Source organism: Mustelus asterias, unplaced genomic scaffold (genome assembly GCF_964213995.1).
Source record: "Mustelus asterias unplaced genomic scaffold, sMusAst1.hap1.1 HAP1_SCAFFOLD_3209, whole genome shotgun sequence".
NCBI lineage: Eukaryota > Metazoa > Chordata > Chondrichthyes > Carcharhiniformes > Triakidae > Mustelus > Mustelus asterias.
The window spans coordinates 1-23,056 of record NW_027593154.1 but is presented as its reverse complement, the minus strand read 5'-3'; the positions used below and the strand labels follow the sequence as shown (position 1 = coordinate 23,056).

At 57.9% G+C, this 23,056-nt stretch overlaps 1 protein-coding gene across 1 annotated transcript; it reads left to right on the top strand.

Moving 5' to 3' along the window:
* Positions 1-8,420: 8,420 nt before the first annotated feature.
* Positions 8,421-21,914, top strand: LOC144490366 (uncharacterized; the record flags this gene model as incomplete). The annotated part of the gene is made up of 5 exons (XM_078208129.1): positions 8,421-8,506; positions 11,332-11,766; positions 17,144-17,377; positions 19,380-19,573; positions 21,840-21,914. Coding segments are annotated over exons 2-5 (912 nt in total), but the record flags the coding sequence as incomplete, so codon positions are not given.
* Between the last annotated feature and the right edge of the window lie 1,142 nt (positions 21,915-23,056).

The following is a 23,056-nucleotide window of genomic DNA, read 5'->3' as shown; positions in this document are numbered from 1 at the left end:
AACCCTACCTTTGACCTTGTAATCCACATTTAAATTAGTCCTACCAAAATGAATCACCTCACATTTATCAGGGTTAAACTCCATTTGCCATTTTTCAGCCCAGCTTTGCATCCTATCTATGTCTCTTTGCAGCCTACAACAGCCCTCCACCTCATCCACTACTCCACCAATCTTGGTGTCATCAGCAAATTTACTGATCCACCCTTCAGCCCCCTCCTCTAAGTCATTAATAAAAATCACAAAGAGCAGAGGACCAAGCACTGATCCCTGTGGCACTCCGCTAGCAACCTGCCTCCAGTCCAAAAATTTTCCATCCACCACCACCCTCTGTCTTCGATCAGATAGCCAGTTACCTATCCAATCGGCCAACTTTCCCTCTATCCCACACCTCCTCACTTTCATCATAAGCCGACCATGGGGAACCTTATCAAACGCCTTACTAAAATCCATGACAAAACATGTGGTGATCTCTGGTACGTTACCGGTGCCACGTGATAGCGAGTTGAGGAACAGGGAGAGAGTGCAGTTAAACATGTGGTTGCAGGGATGGTGTAGGAGGGAGGGTTTCAGATACGTGGATAATTGGAACACATTCTGGGGAAGGTGGGACCTGTACAAACAGGACGGGGTGCACCTGAACCAAAGGGGCACCAATATCCTAGGAGGGAAATTTGATACGGCTCTTCAGGGGGGTTTAAACTAATTTGTCAGGGGAGTGGGAAAAGGAGTTGTAGTCCAGAAGTCAGTGTTGAGGATGGTGAGGTATTGGGGAAGGTATCAAGGTCAAGGGTGGGTACCGGTAGACAGGAAGATGGGTTGAAGTGTGTCTACTTCAATGCAAGGAGCATCCGCAACAAAGGAGATGAACTTGGGGCGTGGATTGGTACTTGGGACTACGATGTTGTGGCCATTACGGAGACGTGGGTAGAACAAGGACAGGAATGGTTGTTGGACGTTCCGGGGTATAGATGTTTCAGTAAGTGTAGGGAAGCTGGTAAAAGAGGTGGAGGAGTGGCATTGTTAATCAAGGATAGTCTAACGGCTGCGGAAAGGCACTTCGAGGGGGATCTGCATACTGAGGTAATATGGGCTGAGGTTAGAAATAGGAAAGGAGCGGTCACGTTGTTAGGAGTTTACTATAGGCCCCCAAATAGTAATAGAGATGTGGAGGAAGAAATTGCTAAGCAGATTATGGATATGTGTGGGGGTCACAGGGTAGTTGTCATGTAGTTTGGATGGGACAGTTTTTGTGCAGTGTGTGCAGGAGGGTTTCCTGACACAATATGTGGATAGGCCGACAAGAGGTGAGGCCACATTGGATTTGGTACTGGGAAATGAACCGGGCCAAGTGTTAGATTTGGTTGTGGGAGAGCACTTTGGAGATAGTGACCACAATTCGGTGTCTTTTGTTATTGCAATGGAGAGGGATAGGGCCGTACGGCAGGGCAAGGTTTACAATTGGGGGAGAGGTAATTATGATGCGATTAGGCAAGAATTAGGGGGCATAAGGTGGGAACAGAAACTGTCAGGGAAAGGCACGAATGAAAAGTGGAACTTTTTCAAGGAACAAATACTGGGTGTCCTTGATAGGTATGTCCCTGTCAGGCAGGGAGGAAACCATGGTTCACGAAAGAGGTGGAATGTCTTGTGAAAAGGAAGAGGGAAGCTTATGTAGGGATGAGGAAACAAGGTTCAGATGGCTCGATTGAGGGTTACAAGTTAGCAAGGAATGAGCTGAAAAAGGGGCTTAGGAGAACTAGGAGGGGACATGAGAAGTCCTTGGCGGGTCGGATCAAGGAAAACCCCAAGGCTTTTTACTCTTATGTGAGGAATAAAAGAATGACCAGGGTGAGGTTAGGGCCGGTCAAGGACAGTAGTGGGAACTTGTGTATGGAGTCAGTAGAGATAGGCGAGGTGATGAATGAATACTTTTCTTCAGTGTTCACCAAGGAGAGGGGCCATGTTTTTGAGGAAGAGAAGGTGTTACAGGCTAATAGGCTGGAGGAAATAGTTGTTCGGAGGGAGGATGTACTGGCAGTTTTGAATAAACTGAAGGTCAATAAGTCCCCTGGGCCAGATGGGATATATTCTAGGATTCTTTGGGAGGCAAGGGATGTGATTGCAGAGCCTTTGGCTTTGATCTTTGGGTCCTCACTGTCCACGGGGATAGTGACAGAGGACTAGAGAGTGGCGAATGTTGTTCCTCTGTTCAAGAAAGGAAATAGGAATGACCCTGGTAATTATAGGCCAGTTAGTCTTACTTCGGTGGTCAGTAAGTTAATGGAAAAGGTCCTGAGGGATAGGATTTATGACCATTTGGAAAGATGCAGCTTAATCCGGGATAGTCAACACGGATTCGTGAAGGGTAAGTCTTGCCTCACAAATTTGATTGAATTCTTTGAGGAGGTAACTAAGTGTGTCGATGAAGGTAGAGCAGTTGATGTCGTATACATGGATTTTAGTAAGGCGTTTGATAAGGTTCCCCATGGTTGGCTCATGAAGAAAGTAAGGAGATGTGGGATAGAGGGAAATTTGGCCGATTGGATAATTTACTGGCTATCTCATAGAAGACGGAGGGTGGTGGTGGATGGAAAATTTTCAGACTGGAGACCAGTTACCAGCGGTGTACCACAAGGATCAGTGCTGGGTCCTCTGCTATTTGTGATTTTTATCAATGACTTGGAGGAGGGGGCTGAAGGGTGGATCAGTAAATTTGCTGATGATACCAAGATTGGTGGAGTAGTGGATGAGGTGGAGGGCTGTTGTAGGCTGCAAAGAGACATTGATAGGATGCAGAGCTGAGCTGAAAAATGGCAGATGGAGTTTAACCCTGATAAGTGCGAGGTGATACATTTTGGGAGGACAAATTTGAATGCGGATTACAGGGTCAATGACAGGATTCTGAGAAATGTGGAGGAACAGCGAGATCTTGGGGTTCATATCCACAGATCTCTAAAGGTTGCCATTCAAGTGGATAGAGCCGTGAAGAAGGCCTATAGTGTGTTAGCATTTATTAACAGGGGATTTGAATTTAAGAGCTGTGGGGTTATGCTGCAACTGTACAGGACCTTGGTGAGACCACATTTGGAGTATTGTGTGCAGTTCTGGTCACCTCACTATAAAAAGGATGTGGAAGCATTGGAGAGAGCGCAGAGGAGATTTACCAGGATGCTGCCTGGTTTGGAGGGTAGGTCTTATGAGGAAAGGTTGAGGGAGCTGGGGCTTTTCTCTTTGGAGTGGAGGAGGATGAGAGGCGATTTAATAGAGGTTTATAAGATGATGAGGGGGATAGATAGAGTGGACGTTCAGAGACTATTTCCTCGGGTGGATGTAGCTGTTACTAGGGGGCATAACTATAAGGTTCATGGCGGGAGATATAGGTGGGATGTCTGAGGTAGGTTCTTTACTCAGAGAGTGGTTGGGGTGTGGAGTGGAATGGACTGCCTGCAGTGATAGTGGAGTCGGACACTTAGGAACTTTCAAGCGGTTATTGGATAGGCACATGGAGCACACCAGGATGTTAGGGAGTGGGATAGCTTGATCTTGGTTTTGGACAAAGCTCAGCGCAACATCGAGGGCCGAAGGGCCTGTACTGTACTGTACTGTTCTATGGTCTAGCAATGAAGGTTAAGGAGAGATTTAATAGAGACACTCAGAATTACCAAGCCTTTTTTTAATAGTTCATGGGATGTAGGTGTTGCTGGCTGGGCCTGGTGGCACAGTGGTTGGCACTGCTGCCTCACAGCGCCAGGGACCCGGGTTCGATTCCCGGCTTGGGTCACTGTCTGTGTGGAGTCTGCACATTCTCCTCGTGTCTGCGTGGGTTTCCTCCGGGAGCTCCGGTTTCCTCCCACAGTCCAAAGATGTGTAGGTTAGGGTGGATTGGCCATGCTAAATTACCCCTTAGTGTCCAAAGATGTGTGGGTTAGGTGGATTGGCCATGCTAAATTGCCCCTTAGTGTCCAAAGATGTGTAGGTTAGGGTGGATTGGCCATGCTAAATTACCCCTTAGTGTCCAAAGATGTGTAGGTTAGGGTGGATTGGCCATGCTAAATTGCCCCTTAGTGTCCAAAGATGTGTGGGTTGGGTGGATTGGCCATGCTAAATTGCCCCTTATTGTCCAAAGATGTGTAGGTTAGGGTGGATTGGCCATGCTAAATTGCCCCTTAGTGTCCAAAGATGTGTGGGTTAGGTGGATTGGCTGTGGGGTTACCAAGATGGTGGGGGGGGGTGAATTCTCTTCTGGAGAGTTGGCGCAGGCTTGATGGGCACGATGGCCTCTTTCTGCATTGTAGAAGAAATATAAAATATTATTGCCCATGCTTAATTGCCCTTTGAACTGAGTATCTCGCTCGGGCCATTTCAGAGGGGGGTTGTTAAGAGCCAACCACATTGCTGTGTGTGTGGGGGGTTCTGGAGTTACATGTAGGCCAGACTGGGGAATTATGGCAGATTCCCTTCCCCGAAGGGGACATTAGTGTGAACCAGATGGTTTTTTTTTTTACGACAATGGTCATCATTAATTCTAGTTTTCACTGAATTCCAATTTCACCATTTGCCGTGGTGGGGTTCGAATTCGGGGCCCCCAGACCATTACCCTGGGTCTCTGGATTGCTAGTTTAGTGACATTTCCACTCCGTCATCGCCTCCCTATTCAGATAGGAAGAAAGAGTGTCCGGGGGGATCAATAATTGGAGGACACGCAGTTACAATAAGTGGCAAAAAGACACGTCAGGGAGTGAAAATTCAACAGTCAGAACGGTGCTTCTAGATTCGAGAGTGAGGAGACCAAAAATAGCTCGCACTGAAAGTGTAAGGGCAGCAAAATCTCCTTCCCTGGGACTTGACAGAAATACCTACGCAGGCTGAGAGTTAGAAGCGTCTGGTCTCTGAGGCCAGAACAAGACTTGAGTACCTAATTCAGGCTGACGCTGCAGTGCAGCACTGAGGGTGTGCAGCGTGGGGTGAGCAGCTCTCCTTCACATCACACGCTAAATCACACATCAACACCAGGATCAGTCTGCCTGATCCGGGACGATGGTAAAGATCCCCTGATGTTATCTGTAAACCAGCGGACTTACTGGACACAACTGATTATCATGTAATTGGTCTCAGTCCAGTGTCAGCCCGGGCTCGGTGGGTAGTGGCCACCTTACCTCCTGAGGCCAAAGGGCATGAGTTTGTGTCCCTCTGCAGACGTTCTCTCCCCGTGTCTGCGTGGGTTTCCTCCGGGTGCTCCGGTTTCCTCCCACAGTCCTAAAGACGTGCTGGTTAGGGTGCATTGGCCGTGCTAAATTCTCCCTCAGTGTACCCAAACAGGCACCGGAGTGGTAACGAAGGGAATTTCACAGTAACTTCATTGCAGTGTCAATGTAAGCCTACTTGTGAATAATAAATAAACTTTAAACTTAAGAACATAAGAAATAGGAGCATGAGTAGGCCATCTAGCCCCTCGAGCCTGCCCCGCCATTCAATAAGATCATGGCTGATCTGAAGTGGATCAGTTCCACTTACCCGCCTGATCCCCATAACCCCTAATTCCCTTACCGATCAGGAATCCATCTATCCGTGATTTAAACATATTCAACGAGGTAGCCTCCACCACTTCAGTGGGCAGAGAATTCCAGAGAATCACCACCCTCTGAGAGAAGAAGTTCCTCCTCAACTCTGTCCTAAACCGACCCCCCTTTATTTTGAGGCTGTGCCCTCTAGTTCTAGCTTCCTTTCTAAGTGGAAAGGATCTCTCCACCTCTACCCTATCCAGCCCCTTCATTATCTTATAGGTCTCTATAAGATCCCCCCTCAGACTTCTAAATTCCAACGAATACAAACCCAATCTGCTCAGTCTCTCCTCATAATCAACACCCCTCATCCCTGGTATCAACCTGGTGAACCTTCTCTGCACTCCTCCCAAGGCCAATATATCCTTCGGCAAATAAGGGGACCAATAAGGGGACCAATAAGGGAACTTGCTCGTGAGTATCCTGGCTCATAGTCTCACACTACTGATGGAGCACCGCACTGTAGGAGGGTCGGTGCTGAGGGAGCGCCGCACTGTGGGAGGGTCGGTGCTGAGGGAGTGCCGCACTGTGGGAGGGTCAGTGCTGAGGGAGCGCCGCACTGAGGGAGGGTGAGTGCTGAGGGATGGCCGCACTGTGGGAGGGTCAGTGCTGAGGGAGCGCCGCACTGTGGGAGGGTACAGTGCTGAGGGAGCGCCGCACTGTGGGAGGGTGAGTGCTGAGGGAGCGCCACACTGTGGGAGGGTCAGTGCTGAGGGAGCGCCGCACTGTGGGAGGGTCAGTGCTGAGGGAGCGCCGCACTGTAGGAGGGTCAGTGCTGAGGGAGCGTTGCACTGTGAGAGGGTCAGTGCGGAGGGAGCGCCGCACTGTGGGAGGGTCAGTGCCGAGGGAGCGCCGCACTGTGGGAGGGTCAGTGCTGAGGGAACGCCGCACTGTGGGAGGGTCGGTGCTGAGGGAGTGCCGCACTGTGGGAGGGTCAGTGCTGAGGGAGCGCCGCACTGTGGGAGGACCAGTGCTGAGGGAGCGCTGCACTGTGGCAGGTTCAGTGCTGAGGGAGCACCGCACTGTGGGAGGATCAGTGCTGAGGGAGCGCCGCACTGTGGGGGGGTCAGTGCTGAGGGAGCGCTGCACCGTGGGAGGGTCAGTGCTGAGGGAGCGCTGCACTGTGGGAGGGTCACTGCTGAGGGAGCGCCGCACTGTGGGGGGGTCAGTGCTGAGGGAGCGCCGCACTGTGGGAGGGTCAGTGCTGAGGGAGCGCCGCACTGTGGGAGTGTCAGTGCTGAGGAACCGCCGCACTGTGGGAGGACCAGTGCTGAGGGAGCGCCGCACTGTGGGAGGGTCAGTGCTGAGGGAGCACCGCACTGTCAGAGGGTCAGTGCTGAGGGGGCGCCGCACTGTGGGAGGGTCAGCGCTGAGGGAGCACCGCACTGTGGGAGGGTCAGTGCTGAGGGAGCGCTGCACCGTGGGAGGGTCAGTGCTGAGGGAGCGCTGCACTGTGGGAGGGTAGGTGCTGAGGGAGCACCGCACTGTGGGAGGGTCAGTGCTGAGGGAGGGCCGCACTGTGGGGGGGGGGGGGTCAGTGCTGAGGGGGCGCTGCAGTGTGGGAGGGTCAGTGCTGAGGGAGCGCCGCACTGTGGGAGGATCAGTGCTGAAGGAGCGCCGCACTGTGGGAGGGTCTGTGTTGAGGGAGCGCCGCACTGTGGGAGGGTCAGTGCTGAGGGAGCGCCGCACTGTGGGAGGGTCGGTGCTGAGGGAGCGCCGCACTGTGGGAGGGTCAGCGCTGATGGAGCGCCGCACCGTGGGAGGGTCAGTGCTGAGGGAGCGCCGCACCGTGGGTCAGTGCTGAGGGAGCGCCTCACCGTGGGAGGGTCAGTGCTGAGGGAGCGCTGCACTGTGTGAGGGTCAGTGCTGAGGGAGCGCCGCACTGTGGGAGCGTCAGTGCTGAGGGAGCCCCGCACTGTGGGAGGGTCAGTGCTGAGGGAGCGCCGCACTGTGGGAGGGTCAGTGCTGAGGGAGCGCCGCACTGTGGGAGAGTCAGTGCTGAGGGAGCGCCGCACTGTGGGAGGGTCAGTGCTGAGGGAGCGCCGCACTGTGGGAGGGTCAGTGCTGAGGGAGCGCCGCACTGTGGGAGGGTCGGTGCTGAGGGAGCGCCGCACTGTGGGAGGGTCAGTGCTGAGGGAGCGCCGCACTGCGGGAGGGTCAGTGCTGAGGGAGCGCCGCACTGCGGGAGGGTCAGTGCTGAGGGAGCGCCGCACTGCGGGAGGGTCAGTGCTGAGGGAGCGCCGCACTGTGGGAGGGTCAGTGCTGAGGGAGCGCCGCACTGTGGGAGGGTCAGTGCTGAGGGAGCGCCGCACTGTGGGAGGGTCGGTGCTGAGGGAGCGCCGCACTGTGGGAGGGTCGGTGCTGAGGGAGCGCCGCACTGTGGGAGGGTCGGTGCTGAGGGAGCGCCGCACTGTGGGAGGGTCGGTGCTGAGGGAGCGCCGCACTGTGGGAGGGTCAGTGCTGAGGGAGCGCCGCACTGTGGGAGGGTCAGTGCTGAGGGAGCGCCGCACTGTGGGAGGGTCAGTGCTGAGGGAGCGCCGCACTGTGGGAGGGTCAGTGCTGAGGGAGCGCCGCACTGTTGGAGGGTCAGTGCTGAGGGAGCGCCGCACTGTGGGAGGGTCAGTGCTGAGGGAGCGCCGCACTGTGGGAGGGTCAGTGCTGAGGGAGCGCCGCACTGTGGGAGGGTCAGTGCTGAGGGAGCACCGCACTGTGGGAGGGTCGGTGCTGAGGGTACAGCACTGTTAGAGTATATTTGTTGAAGTTATATATTGATATATGGTGATATATGTTGATGAGCCTGGGACCCGGAACCTGTGTTCGGGTCGCGGTTGCGCGCACGGAGGGTCTTCCCGGCCGGACCGGAAGTGGAGCGGGGGACCCCTGAGGGCGACGGACTCCGGTACCCGGTTGCTGCGGAAACGGGCGGGAGCGACCCGGGGGAACAGGTCGGGAAACCCCGGAGCCCCCCTCAGCACTGACCCTCCCACAGTGCGGTGCTCCCTCAGCACTGACCCTCCCACAGTGCGGCGCTCCCTCAGCACTGACCCTCCCACAGTGCGGCGCTCCCCCAGCACTGACCCTCCCACAGTGCGGTGCTCCCTCAGCACTGACTCTCCCACAGTGCGGTGCTCCCTCAGCACTGACCCTCCCACAGTGCGGCGCTCCCTCAGCACTGACCCTCCCACAGTGCGGCGCTCCCCCAGCACTGACCCTCCCACAGTGCGGTGCTCCCTCAGCACTGACCCTCCCACAGTGCGGCGCTCCCTCAGCACTGACCCTCCCACAGTGCGGCGCTCCCCCAGCACTGACCCTCCCACAGTGCGGTGCTCCCTCAGCACTGACTCTCCCACAGTGCGGCGCTCCCTCAGCAATGACCCTCCCACAGTGCGGCGCTCCCTCAGCGCCGACCCTCCCACAGTGCGGCGCTCCCTCAGCGCCGACCCTCCCACAGTGCGGCGCTCCCTCAGCGCCGACCCTCCCACAGTGCGGCGCTCCCTCAGCGCCGACCCTCCCACAGTGCGGCGCTCCCTCAGCGCCGACCCTCCCACAGTGCGGCGCTCCCTCAGCGCCGACCCTCCCACAGTGCGGCGCTCCCTCAGCGCCGACCCTCCCACAGTGCGGCGCTCCCTCAGCGCCGACCCTCCCACAGTGCGGCGCTCCCTCAGCGCCGACCCTCCCACAGTGCGGCGCTCCCTCAGCGCCGACCCTCCCACAGTGCGGCGCTCCCTCAGCGCCGACCCTCCCACAGTGCGGCGCTCCCTCAGCGCCGACCCTCCCACAGTGCGGCGCTCCCTCAGCGCCGACCCTCCCACAGTGCGGCGCTCCCTCAGCGCCGACCCTCCCACAGTGCGGCGCTCCCTCAGCGCCGACCCTCCCACAGTGCGGCGCTCCCTCAGCGCCGACCCTCCCACAGTGCGGCGCTCCCTCAGCGCCGACCCTCCCACAGTGCGGCGCTCCCTCAGCGCCGACCCTCCCACAGTGCGGCGCTCCCTCAGCGCCGACCCTCCCACAGTGCGGCGCTCCCTCAGCGCCGACCCTCCCACAGTGCGGCGCTCCCTCAGCGCCGACCCTCCCACAGTGCGGCGCTCCCTCAGCGCCGACCCTCCCACAGTGCGGCGCTCCCTCAGCGCCGACCCTCCCACAGTGCGGCGCTCCCTCAGCGCCGACCCTCCCACAGTGCGGCGCTCCCTCAGCGCCGACCCTCCCACAGTGCGGCGCTCCCTCAGCGCCGACCCTCCCACAGTGCGGCGCTCCCTCAGCGCCGACCCTCCCACAGTGCGGCGCTCCCTCAGCGCCGACCCTCCCACAGTGCGGCGCTCCCTCAGCGCCGACCCTCCCACAGTGCGGCGCTCCCTCAGCAGTAACCCTCCCACAGTGCGGCGCTCCCTCAGCACCGACCCTCCCACAGTGCGGCGCTCCCTCAGCACCGACCCTCCCACAGTGCGGCGCTCCCTCAGCACCGACCCTCCCACAGTGCGGCGCTCCCTCAGCACTGACCCTCTCACAGTGCGGCGCTCCCTCAGCACTGACCCTCCCACAGTGCGACGCTCCCTCAGCACTGACTCTCCCACAGTGCGGCGCTCCCTCAGCACCGACCCTCCCACAGTGCGGCACTCCCTCAGCACTGACCCTCCCACAGTGCGGCGCTCCCTCAGCACTGACCCTCCCACAGTGCGGCACTCCCTCAGCACCGACCCTCCCACAGTGCGGCGCTCCCTCACCACTGACCCTCCCACAGTGCGGCGCTCCCTCAGCACTTTTACTTTCCAATATTGTGGCGCTCCCTCATCACTGACTCTGCCGCAGTGCGGCACTCCCTCTGGAGCTCACTCTCCCGACAGTGCGGCGCTTCCTCTGGCACTCACTCTCCCGACAGTGCGGCGCTTCCTCTGGCACTCACTCTTACGACAGCGCGGTGCTCCCTCTGGCGCTCACTCTCCCGACAGCGTGGCGCTTCCTCTGACACTCTCTCCCGACAGCGTGGCGCTCTCTCTGGCGCTCACTCTCCCGACAGCACGGTGCTCCCTCTGGCGCTCACTCTCCGACAGCGCGGTGCTCCCTCTGGCGCTCACTCTCCCGACAGTGTGGCGCTTCCTCTGGTGCTCACTCTCCCGACAGCGCGGTGCTCCCTCTGGCACTCACTCTCCGACAGTGCGGTGCTCCCTCTGGCGCTCACTCTCCGACAGTGCGGTGCTCCCTCTGGCACTCACTCTCCGACAGTGCGGTGCTCCCTCTGGCGCTCACTCTCCGACAGTGCGGTGCTCCCTCTGGCGCTCACTCTCCGACAGTGCGGTGCTCCCTCTGGCACTAACTCTCCGACAGTGCGGTGCTCCCTCTGGCGCTCACTCTCCCGACAGTGCGGTGCTCCCTCTGGCGCTCACTCTCCCGACAGTGCGGTGCTCCCTCTGGCACTCACTCTCCGACAGTGCGGTGCTCCCTCTGGCACTCACTCTCCGACAGCGCGGTGCTCCCTCTGGCACTCACTCTCCGACAGCGCGGTGCTCCCTCTGGCACTCACTCTCCGACAGCGCGGTGCTCCCTCTGGCACTCACTCTCCGACAGCGCGGTGCTCCCTCTGGCACTCGCTCTCCGACAGCGCGGTGCTCCCTCTGGCACTCACTCTCCGACAGCGCGGTGCTCCCTCGGTGCTGCACCGTGTGTCTTTGTTGCTGAAATGTTTTGATGCTCTCCCACGCGAGGAGAGCTTTGATTCTCCGCCGCGTCTCCCTCGCTCAATCTCACCCACAGGAATGTGCTTCCTTTTTGACAGACTGACGGCCAGGCCGGGACGGGACGATGTTGCCCGTTCAGAAGAGGAAGGCGCCGCCATCGTCACCGGGCTCCCCACCGAGTGCCAAGAACGCCCGTGCAGTGGCAACGACGGAGCCTCCGAGCCGGGCCGCCGACCGCGGGAAAGGAGCCTGGAGGAAACCCCCTGCCTCTCCGACGCCCGCCCCGGGCAGCCCGCACGACGGCGCCACGTGCAACATCCGACCCGAAGCGACGGCCCCAGCAGACGAGCGTGGGACCCAGGCCGGCGGGGCGGATGAGGAGAAGGAGGAGGCTCGGGAACAGCCGGGGACTGGCAGGATGGCCGGGGGAAACAGCAGCCCGTCAGATACGACGAGGGAAGCGAGCTGTGCTGACTTCACACCGCCGGCCACTGTGGGAGCACAGGACGAGACCACAGACAACCAGTTAGCAGGTGAGGGGCACACAGAAAGGTTTGCATCTCCGTAGCGCCTTTCTCCACCGCTGCACATCCCACATTGCTTTGATTTTCTTTATTATTGTCACGTGACAATAGATGCTTCTAAACTTCTTCAGACGCACCATAGAAAGCATCCTTTCTGGTTGTATCACAGCTTGGTATGACTCCTGCTCTGCCCAAGACCGCAAAGAACTACTAGCCCAGTCTTTCACCCAAACCAGCCTCCCATCCATTGACTCTGTCTACACTTCCCGCTGCCTCGGGGAAAAGCAGCCAGCATAATTAAGGATCCCACGCACCCCGGACATTCTCTCTTCCACCTTCTTCCGTCGGGAAAAAGATACAAAAGTCTGAGGTCACGTACCAACCGACTCAAGAACAGCTTCTTCCCAGCTGCTGTCAGACCTTTGAATGGACCGACCTCGCATTAAGTTGATCTTTCTCTACACCCTAGCTGTGACTGTAACACTACATTCTGCACCCTCTCCTTTCCTTCTCTATGAACGGTATGCTTTGTATAGCGAGCAAGAAACAATACTTTTCACTGTATGTTAATACGTGTGACAATAATAAATCATCTGTATTAGTATACAATGAGAAGTATTGTTGCACTATGCAGACAAAGCATACCGTTCATAGAGAAGGAAAGGAGAGAGTGCAGAATGTAGTGTTACAGTCACAGCTAGGGTGTAGAGAAAGATCAACTTAATGCGAGGTAGGTCCATTCAAAAGTCTGACGGCAGCAGGGAAGAAGCTGTTCTTGAGTCGGTTGGTGCGTGACCTCAGACTTTTGTATCTTTTTCCCAACGGAAGGAGGTGGAAGAGAGAATGTCCGGGGTGCGTGGGGTCCTTGATTATGCTGGCTGCTTTTCCCGAGGCAGCGGGAAGTGTAGACAGAGTCAGTGGATGGGAGGCTGGTTTGCGTGATGGACTGGGCTACATTCACAATATTTTGTAGTTCCTTGCGGTCTTGGGCAGAGCAGAAGCTGTTCTTGAGTGGGTTGCTGCGTAATCTCAGACTTTGGTATCTTTTTCCCGACGGAAGAGGGTGGAAGAGAGAATGTCCGGGATGAATGCTTTAAATGTCTTTCCAACCAGTGATGTGGGAGAAATCTGCCACACTGCTCAGCGCACTCCCCTGGACACAGCATTGACAAAGTGAGCAGACAAACTCCAGCAGAATACTGCTGACTCTGCAAATGCAATATAAATATTGAGAGTTGTGGAAATGTTCAGCAGCTCTGTCAGTTTGTGTGGACAGAGTCACAGAGTTTAACTTACAGCTTTTGAACTTTCATCACTGTATCCATTTTAGTGAAGTTGTTTGCTGGCTAATTAATTGGCCCAGACACCGGGGAGAACTCTCCTATCTTTGCCCTCCCGTTTGTACCCATGAGATCTGTCACATCCATCCAATTGCACAGAGGGAACCTCGGCTTAACTTTCCATTTCAAAGATGGGTATCTCTGACATCGTGGGGCTCCGTCAGCACTGTCCCTCCCACAGTGCGGCGCTCCCTCTGCACCGGCCCTCCCACAGTGCGGCGCTCCCTCAGCACTGTCCCTCCCACAGTGCGGCGCTCCCTCTGCACCGGCCCTCCCACAGTGCGGCGCTCCCTCAGCACTGACCCTCCCACAGTGCGGTGCTCCCTCAGCACTGACTCTCCCACAGTGCGGCGCTCCCTCAGCGCTGACCCTCCCACAGTGCGGCGCTCCCTCAGCGCTGACCCTCCCACAGTGCGGCGCTCCCTCAGCACTGACCCTCCAACAGTGCGGCGCTCCCTCAGCACTGACCCTCCCACAGTGCGGCGCTCCCTCAGCACTGACCCTCCCACAGTGCTGCGCTCCCTCAGCACTGACCCTCCCACAGTGCGGCGCTCCCTCAGCACAGCGCTCCCTCAGCACCGACCCCCCCCACAGTGCGGCGCTCCCTCAGCACCGACCCTCCCACAGTGCGGCGCTCCCTCAGCACTGACCCTCCCACAGTGCGGCGGTCCCTCAGCACTGACCCTCCCATAGTGCGGCGCTCCCTCAGCACTGACCCTCCCACAGTGCGGCGCTCCCTCAGCACTGACCCTCCCACAGTGCGGCGCTCCCTCAGCACCGACCCTCCCACAGTGCGGCGCTCCCTCAGCACCGACCCTCCCACAGTGCGGCGCTCCCTCAGCACCGACCCTCCCACAGTGCGGCGCTCCCTCAGCACCGACCCCCCCCACAGTGCGGCGCTCCCTCAGCACTGACCCTCCCACAGTGCGGCGCTCCCTCAGCACTGACCCTCCCACAGTGCGGCGCTCCCTCAGCACCGACCCTCCCACAGTGCGGCGCTCCCTCAGCACCGACCCTACCACAGTGCGGCGCTCCCTCAGCACCGACCCTCCCACAGTGCGGCGCTCCCTCAGCACCGACCCCCCCCACAGTGCGGCGCTCCCTCAGCACTGACCCTCCCACAGTGCGGCGCTCCCTCAGCACTGACCCTCCCACAGTGCGGCGCTCCCTCAGCACTGACCCTCCCACAGTGCGGCGCTCCCTCAGCACTGACCCTCCCACAGTGCGGCGCTCCCTCAGCACCGACCCTCCCACAGTGCGGCGCTCCCTCAGCACCGACCCTCCCACAGTGCGGCGCTCCCTCAGCACTGACCCTCCCGCAGTGCGGCGCTCCCTCAGCACCGACCCTCCCACAGTGCGGCGCTCCCTCAGCACCGACCCTCCCACAGTGCGGCGCTCCCTCAGCACTGACCCTCCCACAGTGCGGCGCTCCCTCAGCACTGACCCTCCCACAGTGCGGCGCTCCCTCAGCACAGCGCTCCCTCAGCACCGACCCCCCCCACAGTGCGGCGCTCCCTCAGCACCGACCCTCCCACAGTGCGGCGCTCCCTCAGCACCGACCCTCCCACAGTGCGGCGCTCCCTCAGCACTGACCCTCCCACAGTGCGGCGCTCCCTCAGCACTGACCCTCCCACAGTGCGGCGCTCCCTCAGCACTGACCCTCCCACAGTGCGGCGCTCCCTCAGCACCGACCCTCCCACAGTGCGGCGCTCCCTCAGCACCGACCCTCCCACAGTGCGGCGCTCCCTCAGCACCGACCCTCCCACAGTGCGGCGCTCCCTCAGCACTGACCCTCCCACAGTGCGGCGCTCCCTCAGCACTGACCCTCCCACAGTGCGGCGCTCCCTCAGCACAGCGCTCCCTCAGCACCGACCCCCCCCACAGTGCGGCGCTCCCTCAGCACCGACCCTCCCACAGTGCGGCGCTCCCTCAGCACCGACCCTCCCACAGTGCGGCGCTCCCTCAGCACTGACCCTCCCACAGTGCGGCGCTCCCTCAGCACTGACCCTCCCACAGTGCGGCGCTCCCTCAGCACTGACCCTCCCACAGTGCGGCGCTCCCTCAGCACCGACCCTCCCACAGTGCGGCGCTCCCTCAGCACCGACCCTCCCACAGTGCGGCGCTCCCTCAGCACCGACCCTCCCACAGTGCGGCGCTCCCTCAGCACCGACCCCCCCCACAGTGCGGCGCTCCCTCAGCACTGACCCTCCCACAGTGCGGCGCTCCCTCAGCACTGACCCTCCCACAGTGCGGCGCTCCCTCAGCACCGACCCTCCCACAGTGCGGCGCTCCCTCAGCACCGACCCTACCACAGTGCGGCGCTCCCTCAGCACCGACCCTCCCACAGTGCGGCGCTCCCTCAGCACCGACCCCCCCCACAGTGCGGCGCTCCCTCAGCACTGACCCTCCCACAGTGCGGCGCTCCCTCAGCACTGACCCTCCCACAGTGCTGCGCTCCCTCAGCACCGACCCTCCCACAGTGCGGCGCTCCCTCAGCACCGACCCTCCCACAGTGCGGCGCTCCCTCAGCACCGACCCTCCCACAGTGCGGCGCTCCCTCAGCACCGACCCCCCCCACAGTGAGGCGCTCCCTTGGCACTGACCCTCCCACAGTGCGGCGCTCCCTCAGCACTGACCCGCCCACAGTGCGGCGCTCCCTCAGCACTGACCCTCCCACTGTGCGGCGCTCCCTCAGCACTGACCCTCCCACAGTGCGGCGCTCCCTCAGCACTGACCCTCCCACAGTGCGGCGCTCCCTCAGCACTGACCCTCCCACAGTGCGGCGCTCCCTCAGCACTGACCCTCCCACAGTGCGGCGCTCCCTCAGCACCGACCCTCCCACAGTGCGGCGCTCCCTCAGCACCGACCCTCCCACAGTGCGGCGCTCCCTCAGCACTGACCCTCCCGCAGTGCGGCGCTCCCTCAGCACCGACCCTCCCACAGTGCGGCGCTCCCTCAGCACCGACCCTCCCACAGTGCGGCGCTCCCTCAGCACTGACCCTCCCACAGTGCGGCGCTCCCTCAGCACTGACCCTCCCTCAGTGCGGCGCTCCCTCAGCAATGACCCTCCCACAGTGCGGCGCTCCCTCAGCACTGACCCTCCCACAGTGCGGCGCTCCCTCAGCACTGACCCACAGTCCGGCGCTCCCTCAGCACTGACCCACAGTGCGGCGCTCCCTCAGCACTGACCCTCCCACAGTGCGGCGCTCCCTCAACACTGACCCTCCCACAGTGCGGCGCTCCCTCAGCACTGACCCTCCCACAGTGCGGCGCTCCCTCAGCACTGACCCTCCCACAGTGCGGCACTCCCTCAACACTGACCCTCCCACAGTGCGGCGCTCCCTCAGCACTGACCCTCCCACAGTGCGGCGCTCCCTCAGCACTGACCCTCCCACAGTGCGGCACTCCCTCAGCACTGACCATCCCACATTGCGGCGCTCCCTCAGCCCTGATCTCTTTCAGCTCAGTATTGCAAATATCCTCTGAGGCCCTCGGTTAACTCTGAACCAGCCGGGAAGTGTGCGGAGCGCGGGTCAGAGTGGGATCAGGTCGTGCTGCGATGCCTCCCAGGTCAAATAGCTTCGTTACCACCCTCCCCTGACGAGTAGCACTTGGGGGAGATCCTTTTATTTATTAGTCACAAGTAGGCTTACATTAACACTGGAATGAAGCTATTGTGAAAATCCCTTCGTCGCCACACTCTGGCCCCTGTTCGGGCCAATGCACCCTAACCAGCACATCTTTTGGACTGTGGGAGGAAACCGGAGCACCCGGAGGAAACCCATGCAGACACGGGGAGAACGTGCAGATTCCACATGGACTGTGACCCAAGCCGGGAATCGAACCCGGGTCCCTGGCGCTGTGAGGCGCCAGTGCTAATCAGTGCGCCACCGTGCTCTCCATAAGATTTAGAAGGACGTCCGCAGTTTAACCCAAGCATGTTTGAAAATGGGGGTAACTGGAGTGTACGTTCGGGAGTTTCTGGAAAGTTCGTGTTGGGCGTTTGCTATGGATGAATTGTAACCGGCTCTGTGCTGTTTGACCAGGGGAGCCGTCGTCTGCCGGCCAGGCCTCGGCAGCCCCTCCGGCCGTTTCCAGCACCTCGGGGGCCGGCTCATCTCCGGGGCTCAGTGAAGAGCGCGGCCACTCTGCAGGGCCAGAGGTACCCGCCCGGTCAGACGGACCTCTCCCCACTCCCGAGGGGAGGCCCGAGGGGCACAAGGGAACGCCCAGTGACGACGAGATGGACGAAGGAGATCGTAACCTGGTCATCACCATTGGTACGTCGCGTGGGAGAGAGGGGCGCGTGCCGTCACAGGCAACGGCTTTGATTAGTAAAGCCCCTTGGAGGCAGTAAGGTATCGCAGAGGCGCCTCACACCAGTGTGAGTGTCAAACTCTGACACCCTGTGCCAGCAAACACATTCGGGTGGATAAATAAACTGGTTTTGAAGGACTTAAAGGAGATTTGGGCAGGGGTCCCAGACTGCTGGAGGCAGAGCTGTCAGTAAGGGGGATGATTGAAATCGGGGGGGGATGTATGACAGGCCAGAACCGCAGTTGCAACCTGCTCCCCGTGCAGTCTTGTATTAATCTTTTTCATAGAATCCCTACAGTGCAGAAGGAGGCCATTTGGCCCATTGAGTCTACACCGACCACAGTCCCACCCTGGCCCTACCCCCCATAACCCCATGCATTTACCCTGGCTAGTCCCCCTGACATATAAGGGCAATTTAGCATGGCCAATCCACCTAACCCGCACATCTTTGGACACTAAGGGGGCAATTTAGCCTGGCCAATCTGCCCTAACCCACACATCTGCCCCCTTCTGAAATGGCCCGAGTGAGACACTCAGTTCAAGGGGCAATTAGGGAGGGGCAACACCGTCTCTGGCCCCGCCCAGAGACACCAGCATCCCGCAAACAGTTGAAAGATGTGCAAGTTGGGAACCCATCTGGTTCCCTTTATGGAAGGAAATCTGCCGTCCTTACCCCGGTCTGGCCTACATGTGACTCCAGAGCCACAGCAATGTGGTTGACTCTCAACTGCCCTCAGGCAACTAGGGATGGGCAATAAATGCTGGACCAGCCAGCGACACCCATGTCCCAGGAATGAATGAATTGTCATTTACATTAATGATTTGGATGAGAATATAGGAGGCATGGTTAGTAAGTTTGCAGATGACACCAAGATTGGTGGCATAGTGGACAGTGAAGAAGGTTATCCCGGATGGCAACGGGATCTTGATCAATTGGGCCAGTGGGCTGACGAATGGCAGATGGAGTTTAATTTAGATAAATGCGAGGTATGCATTTTGGTAGATTGAACCAGGGCAGGACTTACTCAGTTAATGGTAGGGCGTTGGGGAGAGTTACAGAACAAAGAGATCTAGGAGTACATGTTCATAGCACCTTGAAAGTGGAGTCACAGGTGGACAGAGTGGTGAAGAAGGCATTCGGCATGCTTGGTTTCATTGGCCAGAACATTGAATACAGGAGTTGGGACGTCTTGTTGAAGTTGTACAAGACCTTGGTAAGGCCACACTTGGACCTTGGTAAGGCCACACTTGGAATACTGTGTACAGTTCTGGTCACACTATAGAAAGGATATTATTAAACTAGAAAGAATGCAGAAAAGATTTACTAGGATACTACCGGGACTTGATGGTTTGAGTTATAAGGAGAGGCTGGATAGACTGGGACTTTTTTCTCTGGAGCATAGGAGGCTGAGGGGTGACCTTATAGAGGTCTATAAAATAATGAGGGGCACAGATCAAGAGATAGTCAATATCTTTTCCCAAAGGTAGGGGAGTCTCAAACTCGAGGGCATAGGTTTAAGGTGAGAGGGGAGAGATACAAAAGTGTCCAGAGGGGCAATTTTTTCACACAGAGGGTGGTGAGTGTCTGGAACGAGCTGCCAGAGGCAGTAGTAGAGGCGGGTACAATTTTGTCTTTTAAAAGGCATTTAGACAGTTACATGAATAAGATGGGTATAGAGGGATATGGGCCAAATGCGGGCAATTGCGACTGGTTTCAGGGTTTAAAAAAAAGGGCGGCATGGACAAGTTGGGTTGAAGGGTCTGTTTCCATGCTGTAAACCTCTATGACTCGATGAATAAAGAAGGGATTTGGGGAGCCGGTGGGAAGACTGGCTGCGGTAGTCGATCAGCTCGGGACGGGGGAATGAGGCAATGTCCTGTTTCCTGCTGGGATCCCTCAGGATTGCGGAACCCGAGGCTCCTGAACTCATACTGGTTTTGTTTTCCTGCTCTGGCGCGGTTCAGAGGAAGGAGAGAGCGCGAGCAAGAGGAGGAGGAAGAAAGTGCTGAAGCGGGAGAAGAAGGCAAAAGAGGGGAAGAGCGCGGAGGAGAAGCGGCCGGACTGTGACATCCAGCTGGACGACAGCTTTGAGCGAGCGCTGGAGGACGGAGCAAAGACCCACAACCTGACAGCCATCAATGTGCGCAACATCCTCCACGTGAGTGCCAGCCGCTACGGTCAACAACCGCCTGCATTTATATAGCGCCTGTAACCATCCATAACATCCCCGGGCGCTTCAATAACGTTTATTTATTAGTGTCACAATTAAGGCTTACATTAACACTGCAATGAAGTTACTGTGATATTCCCCTAGTCGCCACACTCGAGTGCCTGTTCGGGTCAATGCACCCTAACCAGCACGTCTTTCAGACTGTGGGAGGAAACACACGCAGACACGGGGAGAAAGTGCAGACTCCGCACAGACAGTGACCCAAGGCCGGGAATCGAACCCGGGTCCCTTTCGCTGTGAAACAGCAGTGCTAACCACTGTGCTGCCACGCCACCTTAGTGTTAAGAACATAAGAACTAGGAGCAGGAGTGGGCCATCTGGCCCCTCGAGCCTGCTCCGCCATTCAATAAGATCATGGCTGATCATTTCGTGGACTCAGCTCCACTTACCCGCCCACTCACCATAACCCTTAATTCCTTTACTGTTCAAAGATCCATCTGTCCTTGCCTTAAAAACATTCAATGAGGGAGCCTCAACTGGGCAGGGAATTCCATAGATTCACAACCCTTTGTGTGAAGAAGTTCCTCCTCAACTCAGTCCTAAATCTCCTCCCCCCTATTTTGAGGCCATGCCCCCTAGTTCTAGTTTCACCCGCCAGTGGAAACAACCTCCCTGCTTCTATCTTATCTATTCCCTTCATAATCTTATATGTTTCTATAAGATCTCCCCTCATTCTTCTGAATTCCAATGGGTATAGCCCCAATCTACTCAGTCTCTCCTCATAAGCCAACCCTCTCAACTCCGGAATCAACCTAGTGAATCTCCTCTGCACCCCCTCTGGTGCCAGTTAAATAAACTTACCGTGAGATACGAGGGGCAGGTGACCAGATGCTGCTTCACAACGTTTTAAGGACCATCTTTCAGTAGGAGACGGAGACAGGTTTAGGGAGGGAATTCCAGAGATTAGGACACACACACAGATGGGAATCGGGGGATGCTCGAGAGGCCGGAATTGGGAGAAGTGCAGAGATCTCGGAGGCTTGTAGGGGCTGGAGGAGGTGACAGAGATAGGGAGGGGTGTAGGGGGCTGGAGGGGGTTACAGAGATAGGGAGGGGTTGTAGGGGCTGGAGGAGGTTACAGATAGGGTGGGGGTGTAGGGGCTGGAGGAGATTACAGAGATAGGGAGGGGGTGTAGGGGCTGGAGGAGATTACAGAGATAGGGAGGGGTGTAGGGGCCGGAGGGGGTTACAGAGATAGGGAGGGGGTGTAGGGGGCTGGAGGAGGTTACAGAGATAGGGAGGGGGTGTAGGAGGCTGGAGGAGGTTACAGAGATAGGGTGGGGGTGTAGGGGCTGGAGGAGGTTACAGAGATAGGGAGGGGGTGTCGGGGCTGGAGGAGGTTACAGAGATAGGGAGGGGGAGTTGGGGCTGGGGGAGGTTACAGAGATAGGGAGGGGGTGTTGGGACTGGAGGAGGTTACAGAGATAGGGAGGGGGTGTAGGGGCTGGGGGAGGTTACAGAGAGAGGGAGGGGGTGTAGGGGCTGGAGGAGGTTACAGAGAGAGGGAGGGGGTGTAGGGGCTGGGGGAGGTTACAGAGAGAGGGAGGGGGTGTAGGGGCTTGGGGAGGTTACAGAGATAGGGAGGGGGCGTAGGGGCTGGGGGAGGTTTCAGAGATAGGGAGGGGGTGTAGGGGGCTGGAGGAGGTGACAGAGAGAGGGAGGGGGTGTAGGGGCTGGGGGAGGTTACAGAGGTGGGGAGGGGGTGTTGGGACTGGAGGAGGTTACACAGATAGGGAGGGGGGTGTAGGGGCTGGAGGAGGTTACAGAGATAGGGAGGGGATGTAGGGGCTGGGGGAGGTTACAGAGAGAGGGAGGGGGTGTAGGGGCTGGGGGAGGTTACAGATAGGGGTGATTCACACCTTGTTCAGTGGGATGATGGGGAGGCTTGTGTCCATCGAGCTGTTTCCCAGCCAGTATGGATGGAGTTGTGGTGAAGGGGAGGAGGGATATTACTGACACGAGTCAGAAACCCGTCCAAAGATGTGTGGGTTAGGTTGATTGGCCGTGCTAAAATTTCCCCTTAGTGTCCTGAGATGCGTAGGTTAGAGGGATTAGTGGGTAAATGTGTGGGGTAATGGGGGTAGGGCCTGGGTGGGATTGTGGTCGGTGCAGACTCGATGGGCCGAATGGCCTCCTGCACTGCAGGATTCTATGAGTCAGTTGGTGATGTGATCTTTCTCATCTTTCCCTGCAGGAGGTGATCACAAACGAACATGTGGTGGCCATGATGAAAGCAGCCATCTTCGACACGGAGCAACCGCACCTGTTTGTGAGTGTCTCTGTCTGTCTGTGTGACACTGTGTACACGCGCGCGCGTGGGGGAACGCGCCTGTCTGTGTGACACTGTACACGCGCGCGCGTGGGGGAACGCGCCTGTCTGTGTGACACTGTGTACACGCGCGCGCGTGGGGGAACGCGCCTGTCTGTGTGACACTGTGTACACGCGCGCGCGTGGGGGAACGCGCCTGTCTGTGTGACACTGTGTACACGCGCGCGCGTGGGGGAACGCGCCTGTCTGTGTGACACTGTACACGCGCGCGCGTGGGGTAACGCGCCTGTCTGTGTGACACTGTGTACACGCGCGCGCGTGGGGGAATGTGCCTCTGGCCCCCTCTCTCCTCTCTCTCCTTCTCTCTCTCCTTCTCTCTCTCTCCTCCTCTCTCTCCTCCTCTCTCTCCTTTTCTCTCTTCTCTCTCTCCTTTTCTCTCTTCTCTCTCTCCTCCTCTCTCTCCTCCTCTCTCTCCTCTCTCTCTCCTCCTCTCTCTCCTTTTCTCTCTTCTCTCTCTCTCCTCCTCTCTCTCCTCCTCTCTCTCCTTTCTCTCTTCTCTCTCTCCTTTTCTCTCTTCTCTCTCTCCCTCTCTCTCTCCTTCTCTCCTTCTCTCTCTCTCCTTCTCTCCTTCTCTCTCTCTCCTCTCTCTCCTTTTCTCTCTCTCCTTTTCTCTCTCCTCTCTCCTTCTCTCTCTCCTTCTCTCTCTCCTTCTCTCTCTCCTTTTCTCTCTCTCCTTTTCTCTCCTCCTTTTCTCTCTCTCCTTTTCTCTCTCTCCTTTTCTCTCTCTCCTTTTCTCTCTCTCCTTTTCTCTCTCTCCTTTTCTCTCTCTCCTTTTCTCTCTCTCCTTTTCTCTCTCCTTCTCTCTCTCCTCTCTCTCCTTTTCTCTCTCCTTTTCTCTCTCCTTTTCTCTCTCTCATTTTCTCTCTCTCCTTTTCTCTCTCTCCTTTTCTCTCTCCTTTTCTCTCTCCTTCTCTCTCTCCTCTCTCTCCTTTTCTCTCTCCTTTTCTCTCTCCTTTTCTCTCTCTCCTTTTCTCTTTCTCCTTTTCTCTCTCTCCTTTTCTCTCTCTCCTTTTCTCTCTCTCCTTTTCTCTCTCTCCTTTTCTCTCTCCTTTTCTCTCTCCTTTTCTCTCTCCTTTTCTCTC